Below are 18,722 nucleotides of genomic sequence, written 5' to 3'. Positions count from 1 at the left end.
GTGCAAGTTTGAACATATCACAATTGTTGTATCAGAAAAGATGAGTGTTTCTCCAGTTCATTGTCTTGGTTCATTCAATCTTTTCAATGTTTCTTTAAAGTCTCTAAAATATCAACCAATGAGCAGCCTTTCTTCAACGTCGCTCACAGCCTCACTAAGATTATCTGAATCAACATTCAGCAACAATGTGATTTTGAATTGTGGAAGCGTTCTTCATTCTGGATGTTGTGATTCTGAAGAAATTTCAAAATGTTCCTTTTTCAACATCACTCAATATCATAAGACAAACAATGAAAAAATGAAACTCGGAGCCTGGAAAAGTGTTCTTGACAATTGTCAAATATGTGATTCAACAAATGGACTTCAAGGAGGAGTCATTTGTGGAACTGTCCATTCTTCTTCATTTTCATCAACAAATTCATCATTCATAAATAATATGAGAATCGAAAACTTGTTGAACAAAAAGAACAGATTGAGCACAACAGAGACTCAATCCTTTGAGTTGAGCGAATGGATCAATGAAACAGCTGATTGTGGAGGGGCACTTTATGTGCACGACAATCCAGATGCAATTCTCACAGTTCTCAATTCTTCATTTTCGAATTGCAAAGCAACAAAATTATTAGGAGGAGGAATCTTTGCAAAGAGTGTATCAGAGATTTCAACCAACAACAGCATATTCAACAACTGCACAAGTGCCATACTCGAAGGAGATAGTGGAGGAGGAGGTGCTTGTTGCCACCAAATTCTATCACAGGTTATCTTTTCGAATTGTCTTTTCAAAAATTGTTTGTCAGGAAATGATGGAGGTGGGATAAGTATTTGGTACTGTGTATGTCAAAAACAAGAAGAATGCCTGATTGAATGTTTGTTTGACAATTGCAGCGGAAACAATGAAGCAAGTTCTGCTGGAGGTGGATGTGATGTTGTTTTGTGCAATATCAAAAAGTGTTGTGTTTCTTGTTGCTTTTTGAATTGTGTTTCAAAATTTGGCGCAGGAGGGATATACATATATAACACGCTGAATCAAGAAGAAGTCCAACTGTTTTGTTGTTTTTTTCATAATAATATTGCTCGGACTGTAGGCCATGATGTGGTTTTGAGATTCGCAGTGAATAATCAAATAGATTCAACATGTTTGACAACAAGATCAACAAATAACAGAGTCTCAACTGAATTGTCATCTGCCTCTGACAAAAGCAATTGGTTGAGAAATGATGGAGGTAGAATTAGATATGTGAAAAGTTCATCAAATGATAACAAGGTGAGAGATTCATATTTTTGTGGACTTGATCAAACTTATCCCTGTGCAACAGTGAGTCATTGTCTGACTCAAATGATTTCTGGATTTGTGAATGAAATCAAGGTGTTGAGTGGAACAGTTGTGGAAGGAAAGGGAGTTGATATTGGAGAGAAAACGATCTCTGTGAATGGAGTTTCTCCAGCTGGCTCATTTATTGAAACACAATTTGAATCAAATGGACTGAGTCTGTTTTGTGTTGGAGCAGGGGAGTTGGCTGTGAGCGATCTGTCTGTGGTTCACAATTCATCATTTGAAAATAATCGAAGAAGCAGATTGTTTGAGGTTCAAGGGGCTGGAGGGATTAATTTGGAGAGATTGAACATATCGATGGATGCAGATCATTCAGAAGAGAGGAGCATCCAGAACTCGCTTGTGAATATGGATGGGGGAGAGTTGAAGATGAAAGATGTGAGATGGGGACAAACATTCAGCACCACAAGTGTGATCTCATTTTCTCAAGGATCTTCAGTTTCATTGTCTCTGGATAACTGCACATTCAGCAACATTGTGAGGACAACAGCAGGATCATCGCTGATGAGCGTAAATGAAGGGTCATATTCAATAACTCTTTATGGATGCACACTTGATGGCTGTGGGAGTGAAGCCTCTGAGTTTGGAGGAGGGATGATGGTTGAAGTGGGGAATGTTGGTTCATTGAATGTGAGTGGAGGCGTTGTGAGAAACTGTTATGCCTCAACCATCCAAGGGAGAGGAGGAGGGATTGGGCTGAAAGTGAGAAATACAAATGCAGAGTTTCTTGTTTCATCAGCATTTGAAGGGAACAGAGCCAAATGGGGAAGTGACATTTTTGTTGACTCAGTCGATCTGGAAACAACAGCAAAAGGTGGGAAAATCGCTTCATTGACAGCTTCGTTTGATACAAAGAGCACGATACAAGGATATGATAATGGAAATGATTCAATTCCAATTCCACTTTGTGTTTATTTGATTCCTTTGCCAGAAGAGATCATTGTGAGCAATGTTGATGCATTTGATCATTCTCGTTGTGGGTTTGCCGAGTTTCCCTGTCTGACTCTGAAGCATTCTCTGACAAGGCAAATTAGTGAAAAGAAGATTGTTGTCGATGGGATGATTGAACTGAAAAATGAGCTAATATTCAACTCCTTCCAACACACAATCAGGGGGAAAGATGAAAACAGTGGATGGGAGATGAGCGATGATCCGAATGGAAGTGACGGAAGCATGATAACGGTCAGTGCAAATACGAATATGAGTTCACTTGTTTTCTCTGTTCCATCTGCTCTTCCAAACCACGAAGCATTCTTCTGTTCCACCTCACAGTTATTTTCGCTTGATGGCTGCTCGCTGACATTTCAAGATCCCCAATCAGCGTTGTCTTATGTGTTTTTATCAGCAACAGCAGGTGAGGTTTCAGTTTCATTGTTGAATGTATTGTCTCTGGTTATTGGGAATTGTCCGTTGATTTCTCTCGATGGAATCAATACCGCTGGTTCATTCACTTCTTTGAGTGCCGAGGATATGAGCTCGACAGGAAATAGTGTTTTGTTTGGGGCGGTGAATGGAGCATCTTTGACGGGTGAAGATTCAACACTTTCAGTGAAAGCATCTTCACAAACAGATTTGCCATCAGGATCAATTCGAGCAATTTCCACAAATTCAGCCAAGATGCTGAAGCTCACAAACAACACGATGAGTGGATTCAAAGGAGATGGAGGAGATGGAGGAGCAATGGAATGCACACTTGGGAGAGATTGCTCACTGGAAATAGTTGGAGGGACGATGTCTGGGTGTGAGAGCAATGGAGGAAATGGAGGAGGATTGTGGGTTGAGATGGAAGAAGGATCATCATTCACCGTGGGAAATATGACAGATGCTGACTCAGCAAGGGCAATATTTCCGAATGATGAAAGTGATTTATTTGAACTTGCGAGCTGCAAGGCAACACAAAACACAGGTGGAGAGCACGGACATGGAGGAGGGATTTATCTTCATCTGGATGATGGGGCAAGTTCATTCATTTTGAGAGATGTTTCATTTTCTGGGTGTGATGCGAGAGAGGGGAAAGAAATGTTCATTAATGCACATGAACTCACAAGTGTGATTAGCAGAAGGTCGATGGGATTTGAAGTTGATTTGAATAACTTTACGAAATTGAATGGATTCGAGAGATCAACATTGAATGATGCATTTGCCATCCCGCTGGTGGTGTATCTGTGGGATAACTTTTCAGGATCTGCCTTTGTTGGAGGAGGAATGTCAAGTCATGATTTTTCGATGTGTGGATATGAGTCATTACCATGCTCCACAATCGCGAAGGCAGCATCAGTCCATTTTGAAGGGAAGAAAAAAGACATAACCATTTTTGAATCATTTGCCTTTGAGGATGAATTGAGCTTGAGGACAGATGAATGGAACGTCAAAGCAAAACAGAATGAAATGAAATGCGGTGTTGCCGATCTGACAGAGGGAACGCAAAGCGGATTGATTGAGAACTCAGTTTCTGTGTCAATGACCAGCATTGTATTTTCTTTGATTCAATCGCTTTCATCTCATGAATGTGTGTTTGAATGCCATTCTGAGAAACTCACACTGAACAAATGTGGGATGGAAGGAGGAGCTGAGGCTCTTTCAACAGTGTTTGTGAGTGTTGTTGGAGGGGCTGTGGAAGTGATTGAGTTTTCAACAGTGAATATGAAAAAAGGAGATTCTTCGTTTTTCATTGTTGAGGGAAGTATTAATTCAAGGCCTTCAATGAACATGACAAACAGCGATTTTGGAGAAATCACATTTGGCAATGGATGTGTTGTTGAGTGCCACAATGGAAATATCGAGAAGATAACAGGATGCACATTTTCATCGATTACTCGTTCGAAGGGAAGTGGAGGGTGCATCAGCATTACGAACGATTGTTATGATGGAAGCGATTACAAAGCAGAAATAAATGATTGCACATTCGAAGGGTGTGCTGTTGAAGAAGAAGGAAATGAGATTGGAGGAGGTGCACTCTTTTATGAGGCATCTGCAAATACGAATCTGTTGATGAACAAGTGCAAGGTTTATTGTTGCACAGCTCCATTTGAAGGGGAAGAAGTTGGACATGGAGGAGGAATAATGTTGAACTTGTTGAGTGAAATGGGTGAGACAGATTTTGTGATATCCTCTCCAACTTTTTCTTCTGACAAACCAAACAATGCAAAATATGGAAAAGATTTGTTTGTTTCATCTCCATCGCTTATCAGCAGCATCAAGAACGAAACCCTGCCATTTGTGAAAGATAGACTGGAGATGCTGACCGAAGACTCGATGAGAGGGTATGATGGAGGAAACAGAGAGTGTGCAATCCCACTGATCTATTTCTGGAAAGAGGTTGGGTCGAGTGTGCATGTTGCGCGGGAAGGAAACAATGTGGTTGTGTGTGGGCTGTTGGAGTATCCGTGTGGGTCTGTTGATTATGGGCTGAAGAGAGGGAGTAGTTTGGGGATTGAGTCGATTGCCATTCAGGGGACTTGTGATGTGAGGAGCGAAATGAGTGTGAGCGGGATGAGGCTGGAAGGAACAAATGGCGAAACAGACAAAATTCAATTTGTGAAAATAATTGAAGGAGACAAGGATGCTGTTGTTGAATGCAAAGGGGTTGTTCAATTCAAAGAAGTGGGGATTCTGATCCCTAGTGCCTTCGATAACGAGGCAAACATCCTCATGCAGACAGGCTCAGATGCAATCAATACGAGTATTGCAGGATGTTCAATTCACATGAGTGACAATGCTGAAGGTGAATTGACATTTGTATTGATAAGTGCTTCAAAAGGAATTGTTTCAATCGAAAAGACAAACATAGCTGGATTCTCAACGATGCATGAGATAATGAGTATATCAGTTAGAAGTGTGATAACTATGAGCGATGTTTCCTTTGAAGAAATATCGTTGAGTGGGGAAAGTGCAATTGTGATGAATGATAATGAGATTCCAGAAAATGGAAATAATAATGCAGAAGTTGAAGAGTGGAATGTTCTGTTTGAGCAATGCTCGTTTGTGAATGTGACGCACAGTGAGTCAAGCGACCCTTCATTTCTTTTCTGTGATATGCAGAATGAAGTGAAATTGAAAATGGAGAATTCGACAATTGATAAATGTGGATCGGCAAGCTCGAATGAAGGAGGAGGGATGTTTTTCCTTCTCAATGAGAGGGGGAGACTGGAAATGAATCACACAAATGTGACAGACTGCTTCTGTTCGAACAACGGGAGAGGAGGAGGATTGTTTTTGAAAACACAGAGTGCCACACAGAAGGCATTGCCATTTGTGCTGTCGAACATCACATTCAAGGGGAATGTTGCATTGAAAGGGAGAGATGTGTTTGTGAAGTGCACAGATCTTGACTCGCAGATAAGTGAATCACAGTTCCTGATAAACTTTGGGGAGCCATTTGTGAAGGAGCTGGCGATATGGGGATGCACAGCAGACAATTATGAGGATGAAGAGGATCTGTTGGGAAGAGTGTATGTGTTCAGGAGCGAATTCATATTTGTGTCATCGATTGTGGGGAACAGCAGCGACAGCAAGAATTGTGGGGAAATGAAGAGCGCATGCTCATCGCTGAATGTTGGGGTGAGCCACATCATTCCATCGGATTATTCGCAGCTGCTGATATGGAATGAGACAACACTAACTGGCTCATGCTCAGCTCAGAAGGTGACAATCAAGTCGATGGAGGCAAGCAGGAATGGGGAGATAAAAGTGAATGAGATGAACTTGGCTGGGGAAGGGGCTGTGACGACATCAGAGTCTGTTCGAATTGAGAGAGTTTCATTTGTTTTTGGTGGAATGCAGAATGTTGTCTGCTCATGCTTAATACACCAATTGAATGGATCTCTTATTCTCGAATCTGTTTCATTCCTATCGGAGAGCGGATCAATGGAGAAATCGCGGACCCTTTTTGATTTTTTCTCTACTGGTTGTTGAAAATGGGATATTTGAGGCAGATCGATGTGGTGTTGGATATTTGAAATTCTCGAAACCAATGTTCCAGATATTGAGCTCAGAAAGAGCAACATTTGAAGATCTGACTGTTTGCAATGTCCAATGCACAAGCTCAGTGATTGAATGTGGAAAGAGTAAGAAAGTGAGCATTTCAAAGTTAACAGCCACAAATATCTCTTTGCAAAATGAAAGTCTGATCTCATTTGAAAATGGCTATTCTTCACTCGTTTTATCTTTGGCGTTATCATCATTCTCAAACATCAGCCGGCTGTCTTCTGGGCCTTGCATTATTTGCACAGCTCAGCACATGACAAGCTTTGAGATGTGCAACTGTTCTTTTCATAAGTGCACGTCAGAGTCATCAAAGGGGAGTCAAGTGGCAATTGCTTTGACTGAGAATGTCTTGGTGGATTCGTGCACATTTGAGGGAAGCCTGGCTGATAATGCCGAAGAAATAAATGGCGTTGGTAATAAGATCTGTCAGTGGAATGGTTCAGTTGTTGACTTCTCGAAGAGTTCTGTGGTGATGAAAGACACAACAATTTCGAATTCACCCGATGGAGGAATAACAATGAGTGGAGGAAGTGTTGGAATTGAAATGGGGTTATTTGAGAATAACAATCCATCAATAGCAAATTACCCATCACTGAGAAGAAATATCATCTGTTCAGATTCAGGAACATTGAATGTGATGAGTTTGAAAGGTGGAGATGGGGTTTTACCAAGCACATCGTTGTGGCTTTTGAATGATGTGTGCATCTTTGAAGGGATTATTTCTGAAAGGGATTCTTCATTCTTCATTCCTGTGTTGGAGAGTGTGGAAGCAAAGGAGAAAGGAGAAGAAGTGGAGGTAGTGTTCAAAGGGAGGCTTCTTCTCCCATGCAACTTGTCATTCATGATTGTGAAGCAGATAGGCGATGAAAAGCAGATAGAGAAATATGAGTTTGATGAGAGCGGATATGTGTCGGAGACAGAAGTCGAAGGGAGGCTGAAAAAGGAGATAATTCGTGAGGCAGGAGATGATGCAGAGGTGAGAGTGAGCATACTGTTTGGGGATGCCAAAAACCCATCATCGACTGATTCTTTCATTCTGAAGAACAGAAGTGAGCCCAAAGCTAATGGGGATGAAAGGATTGTTGAAGGAGGAAAGAAAGAAATGTCAATGTGGCAAATTATTGTGATTGTGTGTGTTGTATTTGTTGTGCTTCTGCTTGTAATCATTGTTGTTCTGGCTGTTCGGTGGAGGAAAGTGAAGGAAAGAAATGAGGAATTGCAAGAGATTGTGAATGATAACATCAGAAAGGATCCGAAGGTATTTGAGATGGTGACGATGGAGATGTCTCCTGAGGAGCAGTGGAGGAGAGCTGAAAGGGAGGCAGAGAAGAAGAATGATGAGAGGATGAAGAAGAGAATATATGACACGAATATGCAACATTCAGAGTCATCTGAGCATCTTCTATCTGAGAGTGGCTCAACAGAATACATTTTGGGAAGAGATTCAGACAAGATCCCTCAATGGATGTTGGAAAAGGTTGATGAAGAAGAGACAAGAAAGAGAACACCATCACCATCCATTTCATCCACTTCAACCACTTCAACAACTGATTCAGATTCAACATTTGTTCGAGGGGAGGATTTGTGCCCAACCACGTCATCAATGTCAAATCTTGTGGATGCAATGGCCTGTTCATCTCCTCATGAGAAGCTGATTGTGGACTTGAGGGATTCGCTGTTCATGCTGCTTCATGGAAGGAATAAAACAAAGGAGATAGCAATAGGCACATTGAAAGAAAGAGAACAAACAGCTGCCCAGATCCTGTTCTGGGTGGCAAATGGAGCTCTTCACTCATTTGATGAAATGGAAAGCCCTCTTCAATCATTGAATAATCTCAGTCCACACATTGTATTGTTCTCAGAACACATGGTGATCTGCATTGTAATGCATTCAGACTTATTGTCTGATGATGATTCTGACTCTTCTTCCATCTCATCATCAACTGTTGCCACATCTGCCAGTGATGATGATGAAGACTCTCTTCCTTCTTCAGCCTTTGAGGATGAGGACAATTACAAAAAAGAGTGTCTAAGGTGGAAGGCACCGGAGCTGCTGAATGGGACAAAGAAACACACAACGAAGAAGACTGTTGTATTCTCGATAGGGATGATGCTGTGGGAGTGCTTGACACTGCAGATCCCGTTTGGAGACTTTGAGGCTGAGACGGCTGGAGAGAAGATAAAGAATGGGGAGAGGCCGAACATGGGGGTGATTGAGACAAGCAGTTTTGGTGAGACGACGAAAGCGTGTGTGACGCTGCAGGCGAAGAACAGGCCCACGCTTGTGGAGCTGAAGCGAGAGTTCTTCGGGCACTTTCCTGCAGAGATGGTGATTGTGACAGCGTCTGATGCAATCGACGATGAAAATGCGAGCGATGTTGGCAGAGGAAGCGGTATTGGGAGTAGCAGTTTCTGCAACACATCATATCTGTAGTTGTTTGTGGTTGAAGAGCACAAAACTGGAAAAGGAAGAATGATGGAAACGACAAACAAGCCGAATGAGAGCGGATCGAACAATTTGAACGATTTGAAACACCGAATGAGGAGAGGGGAAAGAAAGTTGGCATTGGGGCGACGAAGCAGAAACAGAAGTGATGACATTGTGAATGCTCAAGTTGGTCAGTCGCAGTGAAGAAATTTTGTTGCGGTTTCCGAATCGCAAGCAAAAAGAGAATGACTGATTTCTTGAACAAAAACGAGTGTTTGCTTTAATTTTATATTTTTTGTTGTTGTTCTTTTTTGTTGAATTGGAACTTCAACAGCAAAGGAATGAATGAAAATGAAAAACAATTTGAACCATCATGTGTTTTCTTATTTGAAAAAAAATGAAATACCCCCCCCAAAAAAAATTATTTCTGAAACAGCCATTTTGTTTCAAATGTGTTTTCTGGAGTATTGTTGTTGGCTGATAATTATTGATATGCGTGAAGGCACAGAGCTGTTTGGAATTGACATCGAAAACAAAGGCATATTCACAGAATAGGAGAATTGGAGATGAAAAAACAGTTTTGAGAAATGGAGAGAGGTGTGTTTGGCACACGAAAACAAAAGTGAAAGGGTGAAAAAATAGTAATTATTGTTTCAAATGAATTTTTTGTTTTTTTGTTGAGGAAAAAGTGAAAAGGCAAATAAACGCATGCTATAAGTGATGGGCATTTGTTTATGTGTCTGTTTGGCTGAAGACTTTTCCATTTGCTGAAAAGCCAGAACAAAAACGCGTCTGATGAAATGGGGTGGAGTGTCTGTGGTTTTTTTTTTTTTTTGAAGAGCAAAATGGATTTATATTTCAATCGAATAAGTGCAGTTTTTTGAATGAAAAGAGGAAAAACAAATATTATTGTGAATTCTTTTCATTCACAATAAAGCGAATCTTTGAACGCAAGATGCAGGTTTGCTCCTCGACAATGAGTATTCATTATTTTGTATGTGTGGTTTGAGATCAAACTTAACTAGTACTCACATTTTCTTGAACATCATTGTCAGCATCAAAAATGCTACATGATCCTGTTGGATTGGTTGACAGTGACGGGGAGAGAACGGATTTTGATCTGGCTCAGAGACTGATGAGAGTGGAAAATATGATCGAAGAAATTGCTAGAAGCCAAACAAGAACAAGTCGCTCCGGAGCAAGAGGAACTACCCCAATGAGAAAGGAAAAGAGAGATCGACAAAGATGAAACTCATGCAACAGTTGAGGGACCGTCGTGCAATGAACCAAATGAAGAGATGGGACAAAGAAAAAGATTGCGAGAGTGATTCAAGAAGCGCAGAAGAGCAGGAAGAAGAAGAAAGCTCACAAGACTTTTTTGGAATTTTCCCATGGAATTGTTCACTCCCAGTAGACAGACGGGTGAACTTAAGAAGTTTATTGAATTTTGCAAAGCTGGATCTGTCAGAATGAGCGAGAATATCCAAAACGCTTTTGTCCCGGAGAGTGAAAAGGAGTTTTTTACAGGACACACGGACACAAGCTGGAATGCGCTGGCCAGAGCAGCCAGCACAACAAACGGAAGAAGATACTCACCGGAAGCTAGCCGAGCAATCGAACTCCTCCAGCCTGCCCTGGAATCGGGCTTTGAAGCAGCGAAAGCGGTCGCAGCACTGACAGTGAAGGAACAAGGGAAGGCGCACCTCATGGAAGAATAAAAAGAACGACTGAGAGGACTCTTTTGCACCTATACGCTTATTGCCAACTGTATCAGCAGAATTAACTTTCTGAAAGTTATGACCCAATCGGGTTGGGAAAGCGCAAAAGGTTTTGAAGAAGGAGGAATGTCCAAGGAGGTGCCGGATAACCTGAAGAAGCTGGTGGAGAGCACCAGATTTTTTCAAGCAGAGGGAGATGCAACAGGATACGGTGTATCTCACGACTCCTCAACAGGTTTCGGCCTTGGAACGGCCAGGAGTGGACCCCCGAGAAGATACAGCTCGGGAAGGAGCACACAAGGATTTGAATACAGACAGCTTTAGAGAAGGGGATACGGAAGGAGCTTCACAGAATTCAAGGGAAAGAAGAGAATGCCCCAGTTCCAAGCACAGTTCATCCCAACCATTGCTGGGAGGCTAGTCCCTATCACTGAACAATTGCCACCTGCTCCCCCAAGTACCCAAGCAGGGACAGCTATGGAATCAACAATTGGAGCCAACAAATGGTCGCGAGAGCAGAGAGAGGAGAGAGAGCCGTGCTTTGCCGCGAGACAGAGAGAAAAGAGAGAGGGACAGGCTCCAGCGAAATAACTAAACGAAAAGAAACCGCAGCTCATTGCGAGATAAAAATGAAAAAGGAAAACTTGAAACAGCAGGAGATTATCAGAGATGGTGTGATTATGTTTGATCACGAGAAGATAAGAGAACAAGAGACCACAGAAGATCGCGCGATAAGGATACATAAAGAAGACGCGCAACACGACACAAATAGAACAAAAGAAGACTCAGCATATCCCCGAGTGATGGGACAGATGAGCGAGAGGAGGAACGAGAAGGGAGTCTTGAGAGCTTCTGGGACTGTTATCAAGTCCCCAATTGGGAGCACCCTGGAGGAGAACTTGTGGAGAACGATAGCAGATATTCTCGAAGGAGAAGAGAGTACACAGTTGCAATATGGTCACAAGACTCCAGAAGTGAAGGGGAGTATAGTGATTGGACCACCGAAGGAGCTCATTCCTTGGAGACAAGTGAACAGGCTGAGCGAGTGGAAGAAGATTGGGGGAGACAAACTAGTGAGCTGTGGTATTAGAGTTCGATGGAAATGTCCCCAGTCCCCAATCTCACTCGAGGAGAGAAAACACAAACAGGAGTTTTCGAGGACGACAGAAATGACGAACAATTATTTATCCCTCTTGGAGGAGGTATTGAAGGACGGAGTGGTGAAGTCCATACAGGAGTCGGAGGTGAAGTTGTTCAACCTGACATTCATGGTGATAAAGAAGAACGGAAAGTGGAGAAAGATCCTGGATTGCAGAGCTCTTAACGAGGAAGTGCAGGGGAAAGCATTTCAAGATGGATTCCCAGGAGACAGTGGTGGAACTCCTAGAGGAGAACAATTGGATGACCACTCTTGATATATCGAGTGCGTATCAACATGTCAAAGTGGACGAGCAATTCAGTCCCTATCTGTGCTTCAGCTTTCAAAGTCAATGTTACGCTCACGTAGGGATGCCGTTTGGGGCAAAGGATGCGCCCAGAGTTTTCACGAAGATAATGAGACGGGCGGCGTCATATATCAGAGAAAAGTGGAGAGTGAAGTTAGTGATACACCTGGACGACATCCTCCTCATGCCCAGACAGGGAAGTTTAGAAATCGATCTCACAGGAGATAGCCAAGTTCCTGAGGAGTCTGGGATGGATTCTGTCGGAAGAGAAACTGAAGTTGGAACTCGCAAGGAGCATGGAGTTTCTGGGATGGATTTTCAATTTAGAAAAGATGGAAGTGACGATCCAGGAGAGGAAGAGAGTGCTGCTTCTGGAGGATGTGCGAAAATGGATAGCACATGCAAAGAAAAGGAGGAGACAAAACACGAGAGACTTAGCAGCACTCCTCGGGAGGTTGAATTTTGTGAGGTTTCAACACCCACCAGCGAGCTTGTGGATGAAGCGTATGCAATACATACTGAGGCAGGCAATAGCCCGCGGAGGCTGGAAGGGAATCGTGATAGTCAACCCAATGATTCTGGGAGAATTAACACATTGGAGAAAGACCCTACAAGAAAACAGACCAAGGAGTCTGAAGAGAAGGAACAGACCAGCAGAGCTAATAACGGACGCGTCAGAGCTGGGATGGGGTGCAGTGTTAACAATACCGAAAGAGAACAATGAGGAGAAAATATATGTCCACGGGAGTTGGAGCCTTTAGGAGAGCACACTTGCAATCAACGAGAAGGAGTCCAGAGCAGTGTTGAGGACTGTCGAGAGAAAGGGAGCATGGCTGAAACAACAGAAGACAGACCATATTCGTCTGAGGACAGACAATATGTCCACGAGATGGACAATACAGAAGAAGAGGGTAGCGCCATCGCTCATTCCAACACTGAGAGCATTGGAGAAGAAACTGAACAGCCTGGACATTACATAACAGACGGAACACCTCCAGGGAGAACAGAACACGGAAGCAAATGCACTCAGTCGGATGGCGAGAAAGCCGGATTATGCACTGAAGGGGGAGAAAGTCGCAGAGATATTGCAAATAGTCGTTCCGAGAACACTGGATATAATTTCTGAACAGATTGCGCCGGTGCCCTGCGGAAGAACTGGGAGACTATCCTCCGTGAGAAGGAAGAGAGAGAGAGAAAAACACAAGAAAACGAGATAGTGCTTGTCCATCCGGTCACAAGAGATATCGAACGAACCTTGAAGGAGAAGATGAAGGAAGCCCAGAGGGAACTAACGATTCTGATTCTTCCAGCTTGGCGAGGGCAGGCCTTGACCCCGCTTCTGCAGTCTGCGCATTTAACAAAGACCCTGGGGACCTATCAGGAGTGAATGACACCTGGAGCGAAGATGAGAAGGGAAGGCTGGAAATTTCCCCCAGGAGAGGGAATTAGCATTACACTGGAGAGGAAAATACACATGGAAGGGACATCGTTTAAGAGTGGGGAGAAAACATTGGAGCGAAGGATATAACAGCAGCAATACTGAAAAATCAAAAGAGTGAAAGAGATACGTGGAGAGCGCTGCGAAGATTCATGCAATTCCAAGATAGAGAAAGCATGGATGATACCGACCCCCTCACAACTAGAGATGCCAAATGGATTATGGCAGAGTTCATCGAAACACTTTCGAATACAAACCTCTCAAGTGGAGTGATAAATCAGACAGTACGGAAGGTGCTGGATTCTATTAACCTCTTCAGAGAGACTAAGGTTGACGTGAAAGACATAGAGACATTTCTAAAGACCTATGTGGGGGAGAAACCAAGAAGAGGCAAACGATACAAATCGATGTGGGACTTGACAGTCATCACGAAATGGGCAGAAGCCACCCACGATAAGACGAATACACAAATCTTCCAAAGGAGAGCTCTCATCCTCACTATGATTTTTGGAGCGTTAAGACAAGCAGAGCTGGAAAGAATGAGGATTGAGACAACAATACTTATAGAAAACTTTGTCCAGACACAAGAACGAACCAAGACGTCTGGAGGTGAGGTTATCAAAGTTATAATAAAGAAACACCCCAATCCACGTATCGATGCAGTGTGGGCGCTCCAATGTTGGATGGACTATGTGAAGACGACCTTTAAGTGCGAACATGTGTGGTTCGACATAGAAGGGAGTAGACCCGCTTCCCTGCAGAAGATGAAAGAAGAACAAACGGCTATTTTGAGAGAGAACGGAATACCTGATACATTTTCCGCGTACTCAATAAGACACGCAGCGATTACACACTTAGCAAGACAACAAGACGCAGATTGGAAAGCAATCAATGCGTATGTGAGATTGGCGCCTGGTTCGAGAGTGGCCCAGGAATACTATACCGTGTTACCGGTGCAAGACACAAATTGGATCCTGGAGACAATCGGTGGATCAGTACCCCAGAGGGGAGAAGATAATAAGACAGATAAGAGCGGAGACACGAAGGAAGGGACACTGGAGATAGCAGATGCAGATATGAAAGATCGCACCGATGAATTACCCAAAGCGGGATCTGAAGAAGGGAAGAAACTTGCGAGAAAGCGATCAAAAGGAAGAAAGAAGCTGTTGAGTGGAGAAGTAAATAGAGGTGTAATGGCTCAGTCACGAAGCTCCACACCCCGACGACCAGGTAGTCAGAGGACACCCTCCATTATCCCCAACAGCATCTGTGAGCTAACTGGAGAGAGGGATCCAACTCCGTTGAAGAAGAGGGGAAAAGATCGGAAGAGGCGTAACGGAAGAAGTATTGGACAGATAGGAAATGACACTGAAGAGGCACGGGCCAAATCTATGTTTCCTCAAAGATATCCCAAGAGGGAGCGGGTGTAGATCAGGAGGTCTGCACCACTACACGCACGCTCTCAACTCATCCGCTGCACTGGAGCGTGCTAGGAAAGGGGTTTTTGATCACACATACGGAAAGAAAAGGGATTTCGAGACTCATTATTGAGGAGCAAACCTGCTCCTTGCGTTTGTAGATTCGCTCCATTGCGAATAAATAAAAACGCAGTAAGACAGGTTTGCTCCGAGATAATAGCAAGACGGATAGAGAGACGAAAGGCTGAGTGGTGCGAGGGGGAGCCAGAAGTGTGTGGGGAGATGACAAGAATAAAGGGAAATATAGAAAGAGAGAAAAGAAGATCAAACGCACGAAGTGATTAGCGTACGCCTAGAGCCTGGAAAGATACAAATAGATTGAATAAACAGTATCAATCAAAAGCTTTCTCCTCAACACGATAACGATTGTTTTTAACACGGAAGAGTCAGAGCAATCCATACAGCGCGTGGTGGGTGGATTAGCTTTGCTGGATCAGCAGAAGAGCGGGAGGCAGAGTCCTGCATTGACAGTTTTCTTTTCCACTCCTCGCGAAAGCGAGAGTGGTTCTTCTTTCTGCTCCGAACAGAATACTCGCCTCACCGGATCCCTGCACAGCCTGCAGGTGAGAGCTCCGAGTGGCAATGTCCCCTGCCCTCTGGTCTTCGCGACCAAGTCGAAAAGGCGAAGCTGGTGGTGAAGTGAAGTGGAGAATGCATTATCTCATTTTTCAATTATTAATGTTATTGTTTTGTGTTTTATTTCGCCCTTTTTTTCCACGTCATTTTGGGGAGGGCGAAGTTCTCACTTAAACAACCCATAAATTGTGAACAATACTCATTATCTCGGAGTAAACCTGTCTTTCTGCGATCTGTTTCATGAGCAAAACGATTAAAAAAAGAAAATAACCTTTGAAAATACAATTGTTCAGCCTAAACCGGATATTATCTCATCGGTTTTTGCATAACTTTTTGTGACAATATCCGATTGTGATTATAAGCGATGTGACTTAACACAGAAAAAAAATGAAATTTGATTTTTGAAATAATTAATATTGGGTCAATTTTTTTATTTTTGAAAAAACTTGACAAATACACATTTTTCAATAGAAATAACAATTTTTATTGTTTTATTATGTTATTCAGACTAATTTTAACATTTTTTTTTTGAAAAATCGATTTTTTGAAATTTTTGATCAAAAAATCGATTTTTCATTGAAAAATCCACCCATAATAATAAAATTGTCATTTTATATTTTCAGCTCAGTGATTATATGAGATGAAAAATAAATGAAAAACTATCAAAAAATATCGGTGCATGGAAAAATGTGACTATAAACGAATGTGATTGTATTCAATGTGATTATATCCGGTTTAGACTGCACTATTGAAGCACATATGCTGTGATTGTGAATTTAAATGAATTTTATGTTATTCTTTTGAAGGATCTTTATTGAAAGAAAGATTTGAAAGGATGATAGTTGATGAAAATGAGAAGAAAGATACAAGGAATGAAAACCTGCTGGCTGATCTTTGTGGATGTTATCTGTTTCTTTGCTGTTGGCTCTCGCGGGAAGACCTTTTAATTTGCATTCGCTGCCTTGTAAATGCTGCATCGAACAAAGAGGAAAGCAATGAAGTTCTAAAAGAGGCGGAAATTGCATTGTTTGCATTGAGCTGCGCTGGATCTTATGAATGAGCATTTCTGCTTCATTTTTGATGTTATTGAATCATTTTCTCCTTTTTTGAAAAAGGATGTTGAAAGAGAACTTTTCTTGGATGATATGACAGAAATAATGAAATATCATCAGGAGCATCACTATCTGACGCGACTTGCCTATCAGTCTGCTTGGGAGTATTTGTTGGACAGATTGAGATTCGACAAATGCTTTGAAGAAGTGATTTTGAATGAGCTGCATTTCGTGAGAGAGGCAAGAAGAGAATTGGACGAACTGGTAAGATGTGTGGATTGGAAGAGAGAGAAAGATGAGGAAAAAGGAAAAGAAGTGAAAGAAGGAAATGCTTTGAGGAGATGGATCAATAAAATTTTTGACTTCTTATCCTGGGGCAAATTGAGGAAAGAAGAATGCATTCGACTTTTAAGCAGCATTGTTAAAGTATTCTTAGCAGTCAAGGAGAATTTAAAAAAGATTCACGATGATTGCATCAAATCTTTTGGGAGAGTGACTGAATGCAGAAATATCAAAGTTGATGGCTTATTGAAGTGTGGAGCCTATGATGCTGTTTTGGAGGAGATTTAACATTTAACGTTGAAAGACACAATTGTTCGCCAAAACTTGGAGTTTCTTTATATGTCTTCAATGAGTTTGAAAGGAAAGGAGAGAAATGAAATGGAAGAAGAAGAAGAAGATTATGAAGAAGATGAAGATAGTGAAAATTGAAAGAAACGTGAAGAAAACAAACTTATTTGAAAAATTGGATGAAGAAGGATTCAAAGATATCATTATTTGTCTTTCGAAAACATTTTTATTTAATTTGATTTTTTTTATGAAAAATCAATCAATAATTTGCATGATGTGCTATTAGTTAATTTTGTGGATACCTAAGTTAATGAGATGGAAAAAATATCATGACTCTGAAACATTAACATTTTTTGAAAATTTTCGCAAAAACAAAAATATGCAATGAATAATTAGTATTTTCTTTTCATTGTTTTCCACAAAAAAGAATAAATAATAAAATTTGAGAACTAATCATTTTTTGGAAGAGAACATTAATATTTGATTTCTTCTCTTCATATTTGAGAGACCGCAGTTAATTTGTAGCTTAACTTCTTCAACATATTTGAGTTTCTCCCGTTCCTGCATATTCTGTTCTTTCAAATCTTCGCAACTGGGCATTTGTTCTTATTATGAATGTGTCTGATTCCTGGTCCTTCTGCTTTCTTTTTGTAGTAGTTCTTGTCTGAATCTTACTTGATTTTCCTTGGAAAGTCGAACTTCTTTGATTCTCGTGTCTTTCACAGCGGATCTTTGTGATTCTCCAAGCTTCTGTCTCTATTCTTTCCATTGATTCGCCTTCCAACACAGTCTCTGAATGCATTTGTTTGGCAACTTCGGCATTCGTATTTTCTAATTCTCCATTTTCTGAGCGGCTTCCTTCTCTTTCCATTGTTGTCTCATTCATTGTTTCCACAATAACGTTTGCCATTGATTTGGATAATCGACTCTTGAAATAATGCTCAACCAACATATTTGTCCTTGGTTACAGTCGTGCAAACTTTGCAATTTGCGGTTGTGGAATATCAGCCATTGTTAACGCAGGCAGAGTTGAGGATTTGAAAGAATAAGTCGTGAATATGCTTGAAATTCCTGCTTCTTTCATTGCATCTTTCACCAGCCTTCTGATTCCAGAAACAGTGAAAGGCTCAAAGGAATCTGTGTCAAGCAACAAATGAGAAGTTCAGCAATTCTTTGTTTGAACAATTTATCATTATGTCCTGATTGCTGAAGCTGAGCAAATGAAAGGAACTTCTGACAGAAGGGGAACTGCGATCTCTGTTCTGGTATTTGATGTTTTTAAGGAGGTTCACAAATAAACACCATCCTCGGTAATTTTAGACTGGGACATGTCCACACTTTCCAATTCAGTGAAACTGCAGGCGGAGAAAAACATTGTGAGAGTAATAACTTTCTGTGTAAGTGCTTTGAAAAAAAGATAGATATTGGGTTCCAGTTCATAATAGTATTTAAGCAGTGTTTTTGTATTCCACATTTCCTGCGCTGTCTTCTTTCTTGCAGTGTCAGTCCTTCTGAACGATCAAAAAATTGTTCTTGTTATTGGGATATCTCCAAAGGCTGTGTTGAATGTGAGCTTTGAGAAAAAGTTAACAGCTGCTCTTATCATTTGAAAGATCGATTCTTTCACTCCCTTATTCTTTGGTGATAAAAACACATATGCACATTTTGCAGTCCATTACAGTAAATAGTCTGGAATCT

General features: G+C 41.6%; 9 protein-coding genes across 9 annotated transcripts; 8 read left to right on the top strand and 1 right to left on the bottom strand.

The window, feature by feature from the left end:
• Positions 1 to 1,336: 1,336 nt before the first annotated feature.
• MONOS_14779fu16685 (uncharacterized protein) lies at positions 1,337 to 6,247 on the top strand (the record flags this gene model as incomplete). Its single annotated transcript, XM_067867608.1, has 1 exon — positions 1,337 to 6,247. One exon carries the CDS (start codon positions 1,337 to 1,339, stop codon positions 6,245 to 6,247), a length of 4,911 nt encoding a protein of 1,636 aa, XP_067730143.1.
• Positions 6,248 to 7,387: 1,140 nt separating this feature from the next.
• On the top strand, positions 7,388 to 9,106 carry MONOS_14780 (uncharacterized protein). The gene has a single exon (XM_067867610.1). The coding sequence runs from the start codon at positions 7,422 to 7,424 to the stop codon at positions 8,751 to 8,753; it is 1,332 nt and encodes a 443-aa protein (XP_067730142.1). The 5' UTR covers positions 7,388 to 7,421; the 3' UTR covers positions 8,754 to 9,106.
• Positions 9,107 to 10,138: 1,032 nt separating this feature from the next.
• On the top strand, positions 10,139 to 10,465 carry MONOS_15539 (uncharacterized protein; the record flags this gene model as incomplete). Its single annotated transcript, XM_067868423.1, has 1 exon — positions 10,139 to 10,465. The coding sequence occupies one exon, from the start codon at positions 10,139 to 10,141 to the stop codon at positions 10,463 to 10,465; it is 327 nt and encodes a 108-aa protein (XP_067730141.1).
• Positions 10,466 to 10,543: 78 nt separating this feature from the next.
• MONOS_15538 (uncharacterized protein) lies at positions 10,544 to 10,789 on the top strand (the record flags this gene model as incomplete). The annotated part of the gene is made up of 1 exon (XM_067868422.1): positions 10,544 to 10,789. The coding sequence occupies one exon, from the start codon at positions 10,544 to 10,546 to the stop codon at positions 10,787 to 10,789; it is 246 nt and encodes an 81-aa protein (XP_067730140.1).
• Positions 10,790 to 10,968: 179 nt separating this feature from the next.
• Positions 10,969 to 11,880, top strand: MONOS_15537 (uncharacterized protein; the record flags this gene model as incomplete). The annotated part of the gene is made up of 1 exon (XM_067868421.1): positions 10,969 to 11,880. The coding sequence occupies one exon, from the start codon at positions 10,969 to 10,971 to the stop codon at positions 11,878 to 11,880; it is 912 nt and encodes a 303-aa protein (XP_067730139.1).
• Positions 11,881 to 11,974: 94 nt separating this feature from the next.
• On the top strand, positions 11,975 to 12,634 carry MONOS_15536 (uncharacterized protein; the record flags this gene model as incomplete). Its single annotated transcript, XM_067868420.1, has 1 exon — positions 11,975 to 12,634. The coding sequence occupies one exon, from the start codon at positions 11,975 to 11,977 to the stop codon at positions 12,632 to 12,634; it is 660 nt and encodes a 219-aa protein (XP_067730138.1).
• A 105-nt stretch (positions 12,635 to 12,739) lies between these two features.
• MONOS_15535 (uncharacterized protein) lies at positions 12,740 to 13,036 on the top strand (the record flags this gene model as incomplete). Its single annotated transcript, XM_067868419.1, has 1 exon — positions 12,740 to 13,036. The coding sequence occupies one exon, from the start codon at positions 12,740 to 12,742 to the stop codon at positions 13,034 to 13,036; it is 297 nt and encodes a 98-aa protein (XP_067730137.1).
• Positions 13,037 to 13,524: 488 nt separating this feature from the next.
• MONOS_15534 (uncharacterized protein) lies at positions 13,525 to 14,778 on the top strand (the record flags this gene model as incomplete). The annotated part of the gene is made up of 1 exon (XM_067868418.1): positions 13,525 to 14,778. One exon carries the CDS (start codon positions 13,525 to 13,527, stop codon positions 14,776 to 14,778), a length of 1,254 nt encoding a protein of 417 aa, XP_067730136.1.
• Positions 14,779 to 17,559: 2,781 nt separating this feature from the next.
• MONOS_15533 (uncharacterized protein) lies at positions 17,560 to 17,934 on the bottom strand (the record flags this gene model as incomplete). The annotated part of the gene is made up of 1 exon (XM_067868417.1): positions 17,560 to 17,934. The coding sequence occupies one exon, from the start codon at positions 17,932 to 17,934 to the stop codon at positions 17,560 to 17,562; it is 375 nt and encodes a 124-aa protein (XP_067730135.1).
• Positions 17,935 to 18,722: the final 788 nt, after the last annotated feature.

This window comes from Monocercomonoides exilis (genome assembly GCF_001643675.1).
Source record: "Monocercomonoides exilis strain PA203 chromosome Unknown scaffold15-1837935, whole genome shotgun sequence".
Taxonomy (NCBI): domain Eukaryota; phylum Preaxostyla; order Oxymonadida; family Polymastigidae; genus Monocercomonoides; species Monocercomonoides exilis.
Note: the sequence above shows the minus strand (reverse complement) of the source record. Positions and strands in the feature narration are given on the sequence as shown.

Excerpts from the sequence above, each read along its gene's own strand:
- MONOS_14780 (XM_067867610.1), top strand. The coding sequence starts at position 7,422 with ATGTCAATGTGGCAAATTATTGTGATTGTGTGTGTTGTATTTGTTGTG.